Genomic DNA, 18,387 nt, shown 5'->3' on the forward strand with positions numbered 1-18,387 from the left:
AGGGCGCCTGCTCCTTCCCCACACCAGGAGTTGTACCCGCAGCTGGCGTCTCAGCTCGTCGAGCGCAGCAAGCAAGGTGTCCCTGAGAGGCCGGACGCCACGTCTCCTCTACACAGGAAAGCCCGATCCAGTCGGGGACCTGACTTCTGAGACCCCTCCACTTCCACCTGAAGCCCAGGGAAGCACCCATCACAGATCAGGTCTTGCTGCGCGGTGAGGAGGCCCCGTCGGGCTGGGAGGCCTTCCACAGCCAGCGCCGTGTCCAGCTGCAGGCCTCAGCCACTCCGCAGTGCTCAGCTGAGCTCCCCGCCTCCCTGCGCACCAGCCGACGGCGTGGTCGCTCACGGCCCAGAACCTGCTCCGTTAAACGTCCACCGCTCTCTCGCGATGACCTGTCCGGGCCGGTCTCAGACGGCAGCGCGCCTTGGAGATCTGGAGACGTCTCCCAGCGGCGGGGGCAGTCCAGGCCCCGGAAAGCCTCACGCCCAAATCCTTGATGCGACTCGGCTCCTTTCAGTGATGGAAGTTACTCAGGACTTGGGTTAGGGCTCACGATGGCGACCCGGAAGGCCGGGCCCCTGCCGGCTGACCGCTGACGCCCCAGTGTGTGATGGCTGCCGCAGGCTCCACGTCCCGTCACCCTCGTGGGCGGAGAGGTCAGCAGGTACTCTCCATTCGAGGCCTTTATTCTGGGTAACTCGCGATGGCTTAAGCGCTCAGGACAGCTTCTCCGCAGTGGCTGAGGGGCCCTGCCTCCGAGCCCGCTCCCAGACCCTGCCCTGCCGCCCAGGCAGGCAGGCACAATCTCCCTCCCCTCGCCATGTGTCAGCACATTTACAACGGCCTCCCCTCCCACGGATGACCTGCCTCCGCGCTGACACCCTGCGGCTGTGCGGAACCTGTGGATGAGCAACGGGCTTGATGCGGATGGCGAGCTCCCAGCAGCCAGAGTGTCTTCGCGAGGGCACTTTCCCAACACACGAGCCAAACCCACTCAAGGGGTGCCACGAAAGGAACACCCACAGACGAGCACACCGTCCGTGGTGCTGCAGAGTGAGCCACTGCTGATGCAGAAGGAACTCCTCAGTGTGACTGTCAGGAAGTCACTGACGTAAAACTCCGACACAGAGTCCGAGTTGCTCAGGAAGAAGCGGGCACAGGAAGTGTCGCAGGGCTAATGGGCAGTCTGGCCAGCGGGAAGGCAGTAGGTCAGCTGGAGGGAGTCAGGGTCAGCTGGAGGGCGGTGGGGTCATGGAGGGCAGTGGGGCAGCTGCAGGGCAGTGGGTCAGCTGCAGGGCGGTGGGGTCATGGAGGGCAGTGGGTCAGCTGCAGGGCAGTGGGTCAGCTGCAGGGCGGTGGGGTCATGGAGGGCAGTGGGGTCAGCTGCAGGGCAGTGGGGTCATGGAGGGCAGTGGGTCAGCTGCAGGGCAGTGGGGTCATGGAGGGCAGTGGGGCAGCTGGAGGGCAGTGGGGTCATGGAGGGCAGTGGGGTCATGGAGGGCAGTGGGGTCATGGAGGGCAGTGGGCCAGCTGCAGGGCAGTGGGTCAGCTGCAGGGCGGTGGGGTCATGGAGGGCAGTGGGTCAGCTGCAGGGCGGTGGGGCAGCTCTAGGGCAGTGGGTCAGCTGCAGGGCAGTGGGGTCATGGAGGGCAGTGGGGCAGCTGCAGGGCAGTGGGCCAGCTGGAGGGCGGTGGGGTCACGGAGGGCAGTGGGGCAGCTGCAGGGCAGTGGGGCAGCTGCAGGGCAGTGGAGCAGCTCTAGGGCAGTGGGGTCATGGAGGGCAGTGGGCAGCTGGCTGCACTTGGCTTTACAGAAGCCGGATGGGCGGTGATCTCTGCTCTGACGAGCTGTCACTCTGCTCCTCCCGACTGGTGAAAGCTGCGTCTGAGGTTCAGCCAGGGGCCCATCAGAGCGCGGCACTCCATGTTTGTGAAGGGCCGCCGGCCGCCTCTCCGGAGCCCCGCTGCGGACTGCTGTGACAGGTTTTGGCTGCCAACAAATCTTGCTTTGCTCACTGTCCCTGTCCACGTGGAAACTCTTTTTCGACTGCAGACAAGAAGTGAGACGGCCCCCACGCTGGTGGCCGTGTGTCACGGCTGAGCAGGCGTCCTTGCCGAGACAAAGGGCAGCACAGATAAAGTGCCTCCTTCACCGAGCTCTCGGGAGTGGGCACCGCTGCACTGGGGGCAGAGCTGGGAGAGGCCCAGCAGGGGTGCAGCCCTCCCCGCAGGGCAGGGCACAGGAGGGAGCATGCTGGCGGAGGTGCGCCCATCTCTTCCTGAACCTGCAGGGGTGCAGCCCTCCCAGCAGGGCGGGGCACGGGTGGGAGCATGCTGGTGGAGGTGCGCCCACCTCTTCCTGAACCTGCAGGGGTGCAGCCCTCCCTGCAGGGCGGGGCACGGGCGGGAGCATGCTGGTGGAGGTGCATCCACCTCTTCCTGAACCTGCAGGGGTGCAGCCCTCCCCACAGGGCGGGGCACGGGCGGGAGGGCGCATGCTGGCGGAGGTGCGCCCACCTCTTCCTGAACCTGCAGGGGTGCAGCCCTCCCCGCAGGGTGGGGCACGGGCAGGAGGGAGCACGCTGGCGGAGGTGCGCCCACCTCTTCCTGAACCTGCAGGGGTGAGGCGCCTTCCCTGGGGCGAGTCCATGCCAGGCAGCAGAAGCGCCTAGGACTGCATGGGGGACACATGAGCCCCCTGAGCCGGGTACCCTGGCGATGGCAGCTAAGAGGCCAGTGAAGGGCCTCCGTGAGGGGCGCTGGACAGAGCAGCTGGCTGACATGGTGACCAGGAGGCTGTGAGCGTGCCTGGGGGTTGGGAGCCCAAGGGGAGGCAGGTGACCAGTGAGAGAGGTGTCCACAGGAAGGCCAGTCCCGGGCTTGAGGAGGCCCTCGTGGTACCTGCCAGGCAGCGGAGGGCCTGGTTAGAGCCCCGGGGAAGGGCCCCAGAGCGAAGGCACAGCAAGGTCCTCCACGTCACGGTGCCCACCTGCCTGGCATCGGGTTCCAGAGCACAGTTCTAGGTTTGCTGTCCTGACATGGAGATGCATTGTCATGGCAACAGAGGACCAGCCAAGTCCACTTCCCTTAGTATTCGGAATCTGACACTTTTTGCAGACCCAGGCTGCTTCTTCTTAAGCTACAGCACCTAGCAGGGTTTCCAGACCCACAGGAAGATGGGAGACCACGGGAGCCACGCCACGCAGTGGGCACACGCGAACAGGAAGTGCAACCCCCAGCAGGAGACAACACCCAGTTCCCAGGAGACCAGAGGAGGTGTGTGGGATTCACCCTGGAGCATTTACAAAGCGTTAAGTTTTTAAAACAAAGAGAATTATAGTGGAAGAAGAAGACACGGTTCTCAAGTCCCAAGTCCTGAAGCTTCTGAGGAATTTACCATCAGAACAAAACCAGCACCATGGCCCCACGCACAATGTAAGACCAAAGGAAAAAGTCCTCTACCTGTAGCAGATTTTACAATCACACTCATTCTCCTCCTCACTGAGTCGAAACTCAGAATTTCCAGCAATTCGAACCTGAAAAAGCAAAGGGACAGTTCACACCCACCTGGGTCCCCACGCGTCTAAACCCGGGGCACGGGCCCACCTCACCGGTGCTGCCACGCTGCCCAGCCCTGGGACCGCTGGGAGGCAATGGGGCATGGTCCAGTTCCAGCCCCTCACCCCTCGGGGGTCACGACCACACTCACCAAGTGTGGCACTTGGAACGTGGAAAACAGCTCAGCAGCCCCAGGGCCCCCCCAGGAAACCGCTCAGGCCGAAGAGCCTCAGCAGGAGCCTTGCTGCTCCCCAGGAAGCACACAGAGCCCCCCCCCCCCCCCCCGGCAGAGCTGCCGGGCCTGGTAGGCGTGGGTCATAGACCAGGGAGCCGGCCCCAAGTCAGAGCTTAGCCCACGCCCATTAACCTGGGAGCTTGTTTTTCTTTAGAAAGAAGTTGCAAAATCAGTGGTCTGAGACCGAACGCTGCACTCACCACTACCTGGACCTGTCTCCCTGCTAACCTGAGGGGCAGGCTCCCCGGGGCTCTGGAGCCTGAACCCCAGACATGCCCTCTGTCCATCAGTCTCAGGGACAGCGTGAGGCTGAGAAGACGCCACCAAGGGCAGGACAAGGTGGGCCCCGGGCCAGCTCCATCACAGCGGCCTGGGCTGCCGTGCTCATGGTGTTGCATGAGCTGCACCCCCCCACCCAGGGCATCAAGGCCACGTGGGGCCACTCACTGCCCCCTCATGGAGTCAGGTGGGCTGGAGATCAGAACAAACTAGAAGTCTTCGGAACTCTTGCAGGAAAACCCGGATTTAGGTGGCTCAACCCCAAACTATAAGATGGTGGCAAACTCTCACTGAACACGAGCGTCCATCACCAGGAGAAACTGTGCTGTGCTCATGGCTGTCAGCCCCACCCCACTACCTCCCCTGCTCATCCTTCAACCTCCCCACACCTCCAGAACGTTCCATGGCATGCCTGGGCTGTCACTGGGAAGAGCCGGCACTCCCAGAACGTTCCGTGGCATGCCTGGAGCTAGCTCTTCCAGAACGTTCCGTGGCATGCCTGGAGCCAACACTTCCAGAACGTTCCATGGCATGCCTGGGCAGTCTGGGAAGAGCCGGCACTCCCAGAACGTTCCGTGGCATGCCTGGAGCTAGCACTCCCAGAACGTCCCACGGCATGCCTGGGGCCAACACTTCCAGAATGTTCCATGGCATGCCTGGAGCTAGCACTTCCGGAACGTTCCATGGAATGCCTGGGTTGTCACTGGGAAGAGCCGGCACTCCCAGAACGTTCCGTGGCATGCCTGGAGCCAGCACTTCCGGAACGTTCCGTGGCATGCCTGGGGCCAGCACTCCCAGAACGTTCCGTGGCATGCCTGGGCGTCTGGGAAGAGGATGGGGAGCCCGCTCTGCGGCCAGCAGCTGCGTGCCGCATGCTCACCTCTCAACGTCGCTCTCCCTGTTGAGCAGCTCCATGTAGTTGTCCTTTAGCCTCAGGAACGTGAAGCCAAGCCTGCGGGGGAGGAGCCAGGCCCAGGGTCAGCGCCCACTCCGTGCTCCTCCTCCAGGGGATAGTCCACACATTGTGAGAAGTGGCAGTGACATGAGGCTGGGAACTGTCACCCGGGATCGGTTCCTCGTCTTAGAAAAGGCCCTGAGAGTAACAGGGACCCACACACCCACGACTTAGACAGCAGGTGCAGAACCTACTTCCAGAACAGTCTAACTCACTGACTGGGGATTCTGTTACTGGCGTTCAGCAAGGATGTGGTGACAGAATGAGAAGGCCACGGGAGGCCACGTGCTGTCCTCTGAGTGTCCCCCAGCCACATGCGGGCAGTGCAGTCCCTGGGGCCGCAGCTGGCAGGCAGAGCCTCTGGAGTGCTCAGGGCAGGACGGCCCTGCTTCTCCACGGAGTGACTTTGCTCCCTCAGTCCTGTCCTCTGCTTCCCTCCACAGCAGCACCAGCAGGAAGGTCCTCGCCAGAGGCGAGCCCTGAACCCTGACTGTGAACCTCCCCTGCAGAGGCCCTGTGCTACCACAGCATGGATGGATGGCAGCAGCTCCCCCAGGCCACCCTCCTATCACTGGGCCATGCTGGGTCACCTGGGGCACACAGCTCCCCTCAAAGACAGGTGAAGGGCAGGTCACCTGGGGGGCACAGTTCCCCTCAAACTGAGGCCAGGCGGGGTCACCTGGGGTGCACAGCCCCTTCCAAGCGAGGCCAGGGCCAGGTCACCTGGGGGGCACAGCCCCTCCAAGCGAGGCCAGGGCCGGGTCACCTGGGGTACACAGCCACCTCCAAGCGAGGCCAGGGCCGGGTCACCTGGGGTACACAGCTCCCTCCAAGCAAGGCCAGGGCCGGGTCACCTGGGGGGCACAGCCCCCTCCAAGCGAGGCAGGGCCAGGTCACCTGGGGGGCACAGCCCCCTCCAAGTGAGGCAGGGCCGGGTCACCTGGGGGGCACAGCCCCCTCCAAGCGAGGCCAGGGCCGGGTCACCTGGGGTGCACAGCCCCCTCCAAGCGAGGCAGGGCCAGGTCACCTGGGGGGCACAGCCCCCTCCAAGTGAGGCCAGGGCCAGGTCACCTGGGGTACACAGCTCCCCTCAAAGACAGGTGAAGGGCAGGTCACCTGGGGTGCACAGCCCCCTCCAAGTGAGGCAGGGCCGGGTCACCTGGGGTGCACAGCCCCCTCCAAGCGAGGCAGGGCCGGGTCACCTGGGGTACACAGCTCCCTCCAAGCGAGGCCCCTCCCTGGCAAGGCTGACTGCTGAGCGCCCCTGAGGGCCTTCAAGGCTGCAGGGCACCTGCCTGGAGCCTGGGGAATAGGGCAAGGGACGGGAGCACATCTCGTCCAGGGCAGGGTGTGGCGTCAGAGCACGCAGGCGCTGTGGGCGTGTGGAAAGCAGCCTCGGAACTCACGTGGGACTACTGGCTGAGGGGGGCTCCGTGAAGGGCAGTCTGTGAGGAGTGGGGACAGTGGGACAGTGGCCCTGACTCTGACACCCAGGACTGAACTGGTTTCCCAAGAGGTCACTCTGGCTGAGACCCCGACACTGTGCAGCCTGCGCCCTTAACCAGGCCGCCCTGCTGCCGCTGCCGCATGCACCTGCTGCTCAGACGGCAGAGCCAGCCAGGGCGAACCCTGCTCAGAGCCAGAGCTGCTTGGATGCCGGGGCCGGCAGCCCTGGAAGAGCCAGGAACGCAGTGGAGGGCGGGCGACCTCCTCTACAAACAGCCTTGAGAGCCTGGGGAGGACGGCCGACTCCAGACCCCTCACAGGTGTGCAATGTGAAAGCATGCTTCCAGCGTCTCCGAAGGTGGGCTGCAGTGGGGGCGGGACGCCCTCCAGAGACCTCAGAGCCATGAGAAGCTGCACGTGGACTGGAGGGGGCGCCCCACAGAGACCTCAGAGTCCACGCAAAGCCTCATGTGGACTGGCAGGGACGCCCCACAGAGACCTGAGTCCACACAAAGCCTCATGTGGACAGGAGGGGACGCCCCACAGAGACCTGAGTCCACGCAAAGCTGCATGTTGACATGGCAGACACGGCACTGCATGAGGAGGTCGCACGTGGCTCCCTCGGGTGCCCATTCTCTGAGCACAAGCAGGACAAATGCACAGGGCATGGGGGATGGTTTGTGCCAGTCACAGCCTGTGTGTATCTGGCTGACCTTGCCCTTAACTTACTGTGGATGCTGGGTGGGACAATCTCGTGAGCTCAGACCCCAGGGAAAGCTACTTCTCATTGCCAGAGGCCGCCCAGCCAGCGGTCAAGGGGCCCGAGCACAGAGGCCGCCGCTGAGCCCCACAGGAGGCACAGGAGTGGGGACTTCCAAGAGGCAGCTACAATGTGGGCTGCACATGGGCTGACCCAAAGCTGCACAGCCACTGGTGCTGGGAAGCTCACGCCCAGACACCCACCTCTGGACGCCTTCCACCAGCGCCACCTCGTCGGGTGAGGAGGAGATGTAGACACAGGACTTGCCGGAGTCCGGCGACTTCCGGGGGCCATCCACGTCATCGTCGTCTTTCACCTGCACGGTGTGGCACAGGCAGAGAGCCCGGAAGAACAGCTCCTCCCGCTCCTGAAACAGTCCAGAAAAGAAGTCCACGCCTGCGTGCCCAGCAGGCAGGGGAGTGACCACGCACGGCATCGCACAGCACAGGACAAGAGGTCACATGGTGGTCTAACGCCCGGGAGGCTGGAAGGACGGCAATCCCTGGTGAGAACAGACGGCGACGGAGACACACTCCTCCAGGGGCCCCAGCGGCAGCTTCAGCTGTGCAGCGCCGCGCACGTGAGCGAGCACTGGGGCAGTCGGCAAAAGCACACACAAGCCTCCCCGGCACGGGAGGACTGTGCCGGGCGCTGAGGGACGGTCACGCTCTCCCCAGGAAAGCCACGCGGCTTGCAGAGCACCTGCCGCATACCCAGGGCTTCTGACAAGAGGCTGTTCTGCAAACAACTCTCAGGCAGGAGCTATCACCCCAGGCCTGCCGTTCCGGAGGGTGCAAGAACGCTCAGATGTGTGTGTGTGTGTGTGTACTGTGTGCATGTGTGTGTTCTGATGTATGTGCCTGTGCTCACTCGGGCAAATGTGTGTGCATGTGTGTGCACATGTGCATGTGTGTGCATGAGTTGAATGTGTTTGCACACAGTGTGCACTCACTCTGCTCAGCACACATGTGCATGTGTGTGTCTTACGTGCACTCCCATGTGTACATGGGCTGGCTGTGCTTGCACAGTGTACACTCTGCTCAGTGCACACGTGTATGTCTTATGTGCACTCCATGTGTTCATGAGCTGAACATGCTTGCACACACATGGTGTATACTCTCCTCAGTGCACATGTGTGTCTTACATGCACTCTCGTGTGTGCATGAGCTGGATGTGCTTGCACACACATGGTGTATACTCACTCTGCTCAGTGCACATGTGTGTCTTATGTGCACTCCATGTGTTCATGAGCTGGATGTGCTTGCACACACATGGTGTACACCCTGCTCAGTGCACACGTGTATGTCTTACATGCACTCCATGTGTGCACACGTGAGCTGAACATGCTTGCACACACATGGCATACCCTCTGCTCAGTGCACACGTGTATGTCTTACGTGCACTCCATGTGTGCACATGAGCTGAACATGCTTGCACACACATGGAGTACCCTCTGCTCAGTGCACGTGTATGTCTTATGTACACTCCATGTGTGCACATGAGCTGAACATGCTTGCACACACATGGCATACCCTCTGCTCAGTGCACACGTGTATGTCTTATGTGCACTCCCGTGTATGCATGAGCTGGCTGTGCTTGCACACACACAGTGTACACTCTGCTCAGTGCACACGTGTATGTCTTATGTGCACTCCATGTGTGCACACATGAGCTGAACATGCTTGCATACACATGGTGTACCCTCTGCTCAGTGCACACGTGTATGTCTTATGCGCACTCCATGTGTGCACACATGAGCTGAACATGCTTGCACACACATGGAGTACCCTCTGCTCAGTGCACGTGTATGTCTTACGTGCACTCCATGTGTGCACATGAGCTGAACATGCTTGCACACTCATGGAGTACCCTCTGCTCAGTGCACATGTGTGTGTCTTACGTGCATTCCCGTGTGTGCATGAGCTGGCTGTGCTTGCACACACACGGTGTACACTCACTCTGCTCAGCAGCCTCTGCCCTGCTGGTCCAGACTTCTTGGGTTGATTCTAACGTGAGCCTCAGTGACCAGTCCCTCTCTGAGGGGACAGTGCGTCTCTGGCAGCTGACTCGGCTCTCAGCGAAGCCCACCGAGGTGCCCGCCTGTCTGGACACCCCGAACAGCTGCAGGCACGTTCTGTCTGTGAACGAACCTCACACACGTCCTCGGGCAGCGCAGCCCAAGCTCACACTCCCCCTCGGGGGGCGGCCACTTACCCGGCCGCTGACACTGGGGGAAGAGTCGATCATGTCGATGCCCGAGGAGTCAGGAAGCACCTGCCCGTTGCAGATGACGTGGGGCACATAGACGTGGCCCTCGATGCAGCACTCCTTGAACTCCATGTTGTTCTCCGTGAGCGTGCCGGTCTTGTCTGTGAAGACGTACTCCACCTGTGGGCGGCACACACCGCTGAGGCTGCGGGCAGAGCGCTGCGGCTTCCCCAGGCTGCAGGCCAGCGGTGGCCACCACATCCCTGCTCCAAGGGACTTGGAGTGGGCGGGGCTCTGCTCCCAGCGGGGCGACTCTTCTCCTCCCAGGGGCACCCCTCGGAGGGAGCCGGGGCTTCACCTGCTTAGACAGACGGTGTGAGGGGCAGCCCTGCACCGTATTTCACAACACAAGGTCGAGGCTAGAACTCCCTGGAAGGAGTGTTGACATGAGGTTGACAGAACTCAAAGGACAGACTCTGAGATGTATTAAAGATAAGGAGTTTTAGGCCGGCGCCGCGGCTCACTAGGCTAATCCTCCGCCTAGCGGCGCCGGCACACCGGGTTCTAGTCCCGGTCGGGGCGCCGGATTCTGTCCCGGTTGCCCCTCTTCCAGGCCAGCCCTCTGCTGTGGCCAGGGAGTGCAGTGGAGGATGGCCCAGGTGCTTGGGCCCTGCACCCCATGGGAGACCAGGAAAAGCACCTGGCTCCTGGCTCCTGCCATCGGATCAGCGCAGTGCGCCGGCCGCAGCGCGCCGACCGCGGCGGCCATTGGAGGGTGAACCAACGGCAAAGGAAGACCTTTCTCTCTGTCTCTCTCTCTCACTGTCCACTCTGCCTGTCAAAAAAAAAAAAAAAAAAAAAAAAGATAAGGAGTTTTAAGGTCCAAATTTGGAGAAACGTCCAGGTTAGGCCTTCATTGTGAATAATCTAAAGGGAGCCGTGAACTCGGGGTCCTGTCCAGCTGAGCGTGTGGTCGCGACTTCCTGGACAGGGCACAGGGTGGTTCCCTTGATCTGACACCCAGCCCCAGGTCAGGAAGGTGAGCAGGAGGTGGAGTCGGAAGGAGGTGTAGGGTGATGCAGAAGGGAGCTGCGACGGCCAGGCGGGCGTCCCAGCCTGTGCCCTCTCCCTGGGCCGCACAGCAGCTGTCCTCAGACGGCCAGGGGGCATCCCAGCCTGTGCCCTCCCCCTGGGCCGTGCAGGAGCTGTCCTCAGACAGCCAGGGGGCGTCCCAGCCTGTGCCCTCCCTCCTGGGCCGTGCAGGAGCTGTCCTCAGACAGTCAGGGGGCGTCCCAGCCTGTGCCCCCTCCCCGGGCCGCACAGGAGCTGTTCTCAGTCAGGCGGGCGTCCCATCCCAGCCTGTGCCCTCCCCCTGGGCCGTGCAGGAGCTGTCCTCAGACGGTCAGGGGGCGTCCCAGCCTGTGCCCTCCCCCTGGGCCGTGCAGGAGCTGTCCTCAGATGGTCAGGGGGCATCCCAGCCTGTGCCCTCCCTCCTGGGCCGTGCAGGAGCTGTCCTCAGACGGTCAGGGGGCATCCCAGCCTGTGCCCTCCCTCCTGGGCCGTGCAGGAGCTGTCCTCAGACGGCCAGGGGGCGTCCCAGCCTGTGCCCCCTCCCTCCTGGGCCGTGCAGGAGCTGTCCTCAGACGGTCAGGGGGCGTCCCAGCCTGTGCCCTCCCTCCTGGGCCGTGCAGGAGCTGTCCTCAGACGGTCAGGGGGCGTCCCAGCCTGTGCCCTCCCCCTGGGCCGTGCAGGAGCTGTCCTCAGACGGTCAGGGGGCATCCCAGCCTGTGCCCTCCCTCCTGGCCCGTGCAGGAGCTGTCCTCAGACGGTCAGGGGGCATCCCAGCCTGTGCCCTCCCTCCTGGGCCGTGCAGGAGCTGTCCTCAGACGGCCAGGGGGCGTCCCAGCCTGTGCCCTCCCTCCTGGGCCGTGCAGGAGCTGTCCTCAGACGGCCAGGGGGCGTCCCAGCCTGTGCCCCCTCCCTCCTGGGCCGTGCAGGAGCTGTCCTCAGACGGCCAGGGGGCGTCCCAGCCTGTGCCCCCTCCCTCCTGGGCCGTGCAGGAGCTGTCCTCAGACGGCCAGGGGGCGTCCCAGCCTGTGCCCTCCCCCTGGGCCGTGCAGGAGCTGTCCTCAGACAGCCAGGGGGCGTCCCAGCCTGTGCCCTCCCCCTGGGCCGTGCAGGAGCTGTCCTCAGACGGCCAGGGGGCGTCCCAGCCTGTGCCCTCCCTCCTGGGCCGTGCAGGAGCTGTCCTCAGACAGTCAGGGGGCGTCCCAGCCTGTGCCCCCTCCCCGGGCCGCACAGGAGCTGTTCTCAGTCAGGCGGGCGTCCCATCCCAGCCTGTGCCCTCCCCCTGGGCCGTGCAGGAGCTGTCCTCAGACGGTCAGGGGGCGTCCCAGCCTGTGCCCTCCCCCTGGGCCGTGCAGGAGCTGTCCTCAGATGGTCAGGGGGCATCCCAGCCTGTGCCCTCCCTCCTGGGCCGTGCAGGAGCTGTCCTCAGACGGTCAGGGGGCATCCCAGCCTGTGCCCTCCCTCCTGGGCCGTGCAGGAGCTGTCCTCAGACGGCCAGGGGGCGTCCCAGCCTGTGCCCCCTCCCTCCTGGGCCGTGCAGGAGCTGTCCTCAGACGGTCAGGGGGCGTCCCAGCCTGTGCCCTCCCTCCTGGGCCGTGCAGGAGCTGTCCTCAGACGGTCAGGGGGCGTCCCAGCCTGTGCCCTCCCCCTGGGCCGTGCAGGAGCTGTCCTCAGACGGTCAGGGGGCATCCCAGCCTGTGCCCTCCCTCCTGGGCCGTGCAGGAGCTGTCCTCAGACGGTCAGGGGGCATCCCAGCCTGTGCCCTCCCTCCTGGGCCGTGCAGGAGCTGTCCTCAGACGGCCAGGGGGCGTCCCAGCCTGTGCCCTCCCTCCTGGGCCGTGCAGGAGCTGTCCTCAGACGGCCAGGGGGCGTCCCAGCCTGTGCCCCCTCCCTCCTGGGCCGTGCAGGAGCTGTCCTCAGACGGCCAGGGGGCGTCCCAGCCTGTGCCCCCTCCCTCCTGGGCCGTGCAGGAGCTGTCCTCAGACGGCCAGGGGGCGTCCCAGCCTGTGCCCTCCCCCTGGGCCATGCAGGAGCTGTCCTCAGACGGCCAGGGGGCGTCCCAGCCTGTGCCCCCTCCCTCCTGGGCCGTGCAGGAGCTGTCCTCAGACGGTCAGGGGGCGTCCCAGCCTGTGCCCTCCCCCTGGGCCGTGCAGGAGCTGTCCTCAGACTCCTGTGGCAATGGATTACAAGCACACAGCACTGCTCTCCTGGAAACAGGTGATCAGGCCCAACGCCCGTAGCCTGAGTGCCTGCTCGTCCTCTTTGGAGGGCGGTCTGGGGAGGGTCGCAGCTACATCAGAGCGCACCTGCCCACCCGCCCCTCCTCCCACAGAGCCCAGGACCCCCTGAGTCACAGCGAGGACGGGTGAGAACAGACCTGGCCCAGACACAGGCCGGGACCTGGGCGACCCCCACTGACACCTCGGCACGCACTCAGAGCCCCGCCTCCGCCACACTCCACCCGGCTTCTCAGCCGTGGAAGCGGAGGCGGGGCAGCACACTGGTTCTCCAACAGAGGCCCTCGGGGCCGCTGCTCGCGCCAGCAGACGCGCAGCGGAGGCCTCTGACGGCACTGTGTCTGTGGACGCCCTGATCCTGTATCCTGCCAGCTCCCTCCACTGTCCAGCAGCTCCGACATTTTTCGAGTCCTCGGGTATTCTGTCTTTGTGATCACGTCATGAGCGACAGGGGACACTGTTATACCTCCCTGTCCGATGCGGACGCCTTTTACTTCTTCCTGGTGCCTGCCAGCTGCTGGGGGGTGCACCCCCGGCCCTTTCCTGGTTTTAGAGAAGGCGTTCCGTTTTCTCAATGGGTAAGACACCATCACTGGTGTCGTGCGTCTCCTGCTGTTGAGGTTTGCTCCTTCTGCATCTAACTGGTTAAGTTCATTTTTTCTTTTACTGGGGAAAGGATGTGGAATTGTCAAATGCCTTTTCCAGATCTAGAGAGGCTAAGAAACCACCACAAGGCGTGTGGAATATGCTAGAATGCAATCAGAAGCCAAACTCATCAGCAAATGCCCTTCACTGGAGGCGAGTAAAGGCCTCTTCGTCCACCCGGGCCCACCTGGCTGTTCACAACATGGACCTGGGACAATGACAGAGCAGTGTCTAGCCACCAGTCCACACGGTCCTCTAGAAATAAACCTCAAAATCCCTCCCTTTAAGGAAAAGCTAAGAAATGACCACTTGTGAAATGGCTCTTCTTGCAAATAAAGGCTAGCGAGGGTTGGCCCGAGGCACGGCAGGAAGGCCCCGAGGGCTGGGGGAGCCAAGGGCTCAGCCCCTCCTCAGCAGCGGGGCTGGGCACGGGCGGGCTCTGCCTCTGGCCTGGTGGAGGTGAGGAGGGGCTAGGGACCTGGCGTGCGCCGTCTCAGTCTGCACGGCCATCGTGCCGTTTCACAGACCAGGACGAGGCCACCTGCAGCGTGCACGCCGTCGTCACTGCAGAGCAGGACCTGCACGAGGGTTCTGGACACCTTGCAGCACTCGCGGAAGTCTTGGCGTGCACCTCCTCACAGCCACGCCACACACGGGGGCCCAGGACGGCGCCCCCACTTTACCCCACCAGCACGGCCTCCACGCCACCGAAGCACAAGCTCCCCCTAGACAACGCAGGGTTCCATGCCCCAGTTGATGCGATCCACTTCAGAACTGAAAAGGCACTGCCGGCTGCCGTGTGCAGGAAGCTCGGACAGCCCTGTGTCCTGTGTGCCCGACGCAGGGATTCGCTCAGGTGACACCAGCACAGCCCTGCTCGGGCACAGCGTCTCCACCTGGCACACAGCAGGGTGGCGCAGGCGTCCCCACTTGGCACTCAGCAGGTGGCGCAGGCATCCCCACCTGGCACACAGCAGGTGGCACACGCGCAGTGTCCCCACCAGGCACACAGCAGGTGGCACAGCGTCCCCACCTGGCACACAGCGGGGTGGCGCAGGCGTCCCCACCTGGCATACAGCGGGTGGCACACACAGTCTCCCCACCAGGCACACAGCAGGTGGCACACGCGCAGTGTCCCCACCTGGCACACAGCAGGTGGCACAGGCACAGTGTCCCCACCAGGCACACAGCAGGTGGCAAATGCACAGTGTCCCCACCTGGCACACAGCAGGTGGCACACGTGCAGTGTCCCCACCTGGCACACAGCGGGTGGCACAGGCGTCCCCACCTGGCACACAGCGGGTGGCGCAGGCGTCCCCACCTGGCACACAGCAGGTGGCACACGTGCAGTGTCCCCACCTGGCACACAGCGGGTGGCACAGGCGTCCCCACCTGGCACACAGCGGGTGGCGCAGGCGTCCCCACCTGGCACACAGCAGGTGGCACAGCGTCCCCACCTGGCACACAGCAGGTGGCACAGGCACAGTGTCCCCACCAGGCACACAGCAGGTGGCACACATGTGCAGTGTCCCCACCTGGCACACAGCAGGTGGCGCAGGCGTCCCCACCTGGCACACAGCAGGTGGCGCAGGCATCCCCACCTGGCACACTGCAGGTGGCACAGAGAGCCCCAGGAGGTACAGACCTGGCCCAGCTCTTCGTTGAGATCAGACGTGTTCACCAGGGGCCCCTCCCCCGTCTCCGCGTCGAACATGTCCTCGTCCCAGGTGATGAAGTACGAGCCAAGGAACTTCTGCATCTCCACCGTGACGTACATGGACACCGGGATGATGTAGTTGAAGAGGACCATGAAGGCCAGGAAGTCGGTGAAGGCCCTGAGGAACTGGGACAGAGGGGAGCAGCTGCAGGCAGAGCCCAGCACAGAGCGCGCCAGCTCCCAAGGGCACGGGGAGACAGTCACGCACGCGACAGCACACGGCACATGCCTCTCAGGATTCCTTCCCTGTGACTGCCGCGTTACCAAGCTGACAGAGAGCACCAGCAGACGCTCACAGCAAGCTCGGCAGAAACGACTCCTCTGTGGTTCCGTTTTCATCTTTGAAGCTGTGCCATTTGAGGGAGAGACTTCAGAGAGCAAAGCTTTGGGACCAGGGTCTGGGTTGGCACAAAGGCCTGCTCTGTCTGGGCCCACAGGCGAGGGTCCGAGTTCGCACAGGGGACCGCGTCCGCACACGAGTCTGGGTTTGCACAGGGGACTGGGCTTGTCCACGGCCCTGCTCTGCTCACAGGCAAGGGTCCGAGTTGGCACAGGGGACCGCGTCTGCACACGAGTCTGGGTTGGCACAGGGGACTGGGCTTGTCCACGGCCCTGCTCTGCTCACAGGCGAGGGTCCGAGTTTGCACAGGGGACCGCGTCTGCACACGAGTCTGGGTTGGCACAGGGGACTGGGCTTGTCCACGGCCCTGCTCTGCTCACAGGCAAGGGTCCGAGTTGGCACAGGGGACACGTCTGCACACGAGTCTGGGTTGGCACACGGGACTGGGCTTGTCCACGGCCCTACTCTGGGCCCACAGGCGAGGGTCCGAGTTGGCACAGGGGACTGGGCTTGTACACGGCCCTGCTCTGGGCTCACAAGGAAGGGTCCGAGTTGGCACAGGGGACGCGTCTGCACACGAGTCTGGGTTGGCACAGGGGACTGGGCTTGTACACGGCCCTGCTCTGGGCCCACAGGCAAGGGTCCAAGTTGGCACAGGGGACCGCGTCTGCACACGAGTCTGGGTTTGCCCCAGCCCAGCTCTGGACTGAGAGCCGGCCCTTTTCTCCCCTGAACGTATCACGAGTGTGCACCCATGATTCCAGTCGTTAAAGCATTTACGGCACCTTGCAAACAGGGTGCTGTGCTGGGTGTTGTGGACACCACAGGTGTGAGGGCACCACTCCGACTTCCCACAGGAGTGCGCACGTGCAGGTGTGAGGGCACCACTCCGACTTCCCACAGGAGTGCGCACGTGCAGGTGCGCCAGGGTGCAGCCTGGCCCACGGACACTCTGGGTGCCAGCACACGCTCTGGTTTCACAGAGCGTCCATCAAGCAAGCTCCCCTTCCACGATTCCCTGACCCGCCCCCACGACGGCCCGGCCCGCGCTGCCACAGCCGCTGATCTCCGTACCAGGTTCCTCTGTCGCTCCGACTGGGTTTTCTGATTGTACCACGGCTCGTCTCGGGAGGGCTCGCTCTGCCACACGTACTTCAGCACGGTGTTGACGAGCGCTTTGCTGACGAGGATGCACAGGTACACGATGAGGAACACGTTCATGGATCTGCAACGAGAGGGCAGCTGCGAGACCGCGCCACTGCCCCCACAACGCGCAGCCCCCGGGCCCTTCCTCCCCGTGCTGGGAGGCAGCAGAACGAACAGAACGGGACACGCTTGGAAGCAGGGCCCGACCTGGCACGGTAAGCATGCCGACACAAGATCACGTGTGTCCGTGTTCACGCGTGGCCTCTGCTTGCCACTGGGGAGGCTGCGGGGGACAGAGCCAAGTGCTGGGAGGGCTGTCTGACGGCTGGGGTCCCCAGGTTGCGAACACCCAGGAATCAATTTCTCCTACCGCCCAGCACCAGCCCAGAGTCCTGGCCCAGTGTCGGGGAGAAGCGGTGCTCTGTGTGGGAGGGGCCCTCGGCAGGGGCCAGGGTCTCAGCGGGTCTCACAGACAGGTCTGGCTCTCTGTGGATGCGTGGGAATACGGCTTCCTTGACTGAATCTCTCCTGTCACAGCGGACCCGGCCCCAGCTGGCCTGAGGTCCGTGACCATGTTTCCTGCTCAGCTTGTGAGCAGCAGGCAGGACGTGCCCGGTGAGTCCTGGGAGGCCGTGGACCCAGCTCTTCATTAAGTGCTCCGGAAACCACTCGGAAAAAGGGCCCAGGCCACATTCCTTACAAATTCCACCCTTGTCCTGACACACCATCGGGAAGACGTTTCTGCTAACACCTTCCCTGGTGGAACCAGGCCAGAAGACAGGCGCCTGCCAAAGAGTCCCAGAGCTAAACGACCCGAGGCTGACCCCTGGGCACCTGCCACCCTTGGGAACCAGGACAGTGGGAGGCCTCCAGATGCGTTGGGGCCTGTCACCTCCCACACAGCCCAGGGCCGCCCCTGGAGCCCAGCACCTGAGACACCACAGCCCGGGGCCCGCCCCTGAGACACCATGGCCGGGGGGGGGGGGGCGGCTCCAAGGCCAAGGGGACGCTCTGGCGTCCCTGGTGGAGAGCAGCAGTTTGAGTCCCAGGTTTTTCCCCATGCCGACCACGGGGCCGTGAGCCTTACTTCTCCACTGCAGATCTCTTCTGGGACTTGGACTGGTAGTTCAAAGCCATCTTGGTCTCCATGCCGGTATAAATAGCAACTCCTGCAGGGCAGAAGGCGAGCGCCGTGAGCGGTGCAGGCGCGGCTGCCTGGCCCGGGCAGGCCCTCCGAGCGCTGCGGGAGGGGGCGCTTGGACAAGGCAACCCGATTTCTAACGTCAACCGGCACGCGGACGGCTCCAGGGCCCCCAGCTGGGGCCTGCACACCGGAGGCTGCTGGGCCACTTCCTCTGTTTCCCACGCTGGGCTCGCTGACAGCGAGGGACAGGAAGCCAGCACACGTGCTGCCTCATTTAAATTCAGGTGTGAGAAACAAGGCCGGGGGAGACGAGCAATGAACTGCACACGCTGAGCGAGTCCTCGTGGGCACAGTGGATGTTTCTGCGTGGGGCACGGCTGCGCCGCAGCCCGAGGCAGCGCTCTCGCTCAGGCCACCCCGCCGCACCTGAGCTGGGAGCACGGCAGCTTCAGAAGCTGTGGGTAACTACTCACCCGTCACGATACTTACCAAAGATTTTCTCGGTGTTCTTCAGCGTGGCTCCTCTCAGAAGCAGGTTTTCGGACCCCAGCGGCCTGTGGAGACGCAGGGCGGGGTCAGGAGCAGCAGCAGAGGGCGGCGAGACGCAGAGGACGCGGGTGCCCTCAGCGTGCGGGTCTCGCTGGGCAGGG

The 18,387-nt window shown here is 63.8% G+C and overlaps 1 protein-coding gene across 7 annotated transcripts in view; it reads right to left on the reverse strand.

Moving 5' to 3' along the window:
* The window catches only part of ATP11A (ATPase phospholipid transporting 11A), a 135,294-nt gene that overhangs the window by 32,330 nt on the left and 84,577 nt on the right, over positions 1-18,387 (reverse strand). For all 7 annotated transcript variants that reach the window (XM_051841715.2, XM_070048369.1, XM_051841714.2 and 4 more), the window contains exons 9-16: positions 18,227-18,291; positions 17,681-17,762; positions 16,522-16,672; positions 15,036-15,233; positions 9,447-9,620; positions 7,436-7,599; positions 4,952-5,023; positions 3,462-3,535 (exon numbers count right to left, since the gene is read on the reverse strand). In XM_051841715.2, the coding sequence (XP_051697675.2) occupies positions 3,462-3,535; positions 4,952-5,023; positions 7,436-7,599; positions 9,447-9,620; positions 15,036-15,233; positions 16,522-16,672; positions 17,681-17,762; positions 18,227-18,291 (980 nt within the window). The remainder of the gene's footprint in view (positions 1-3,461; positions 3,536-4,951; positions 5,024-7,435; positions 7,600-9,446; positions 9,621-15,035; positions 15,234-16,521; positions 16,673-17,680; positions 17,763-18,226; positions 18,292-18,387) is intronic.

Source organism: Oryctolagus cuniculus, chromosome 9 (assembly GCF_964237555.1).
Source record: "Oryctolagus cuniculus chromosome 9, mOryCun1.1, whole genome shotgun sequence".
Lineage (NCBI taxonomy): Eukaryota > Metazoa > Chordata > Mammalia > Lagomorpha > Leporidae > Oryctolagus > Oryctolagus cuniculus.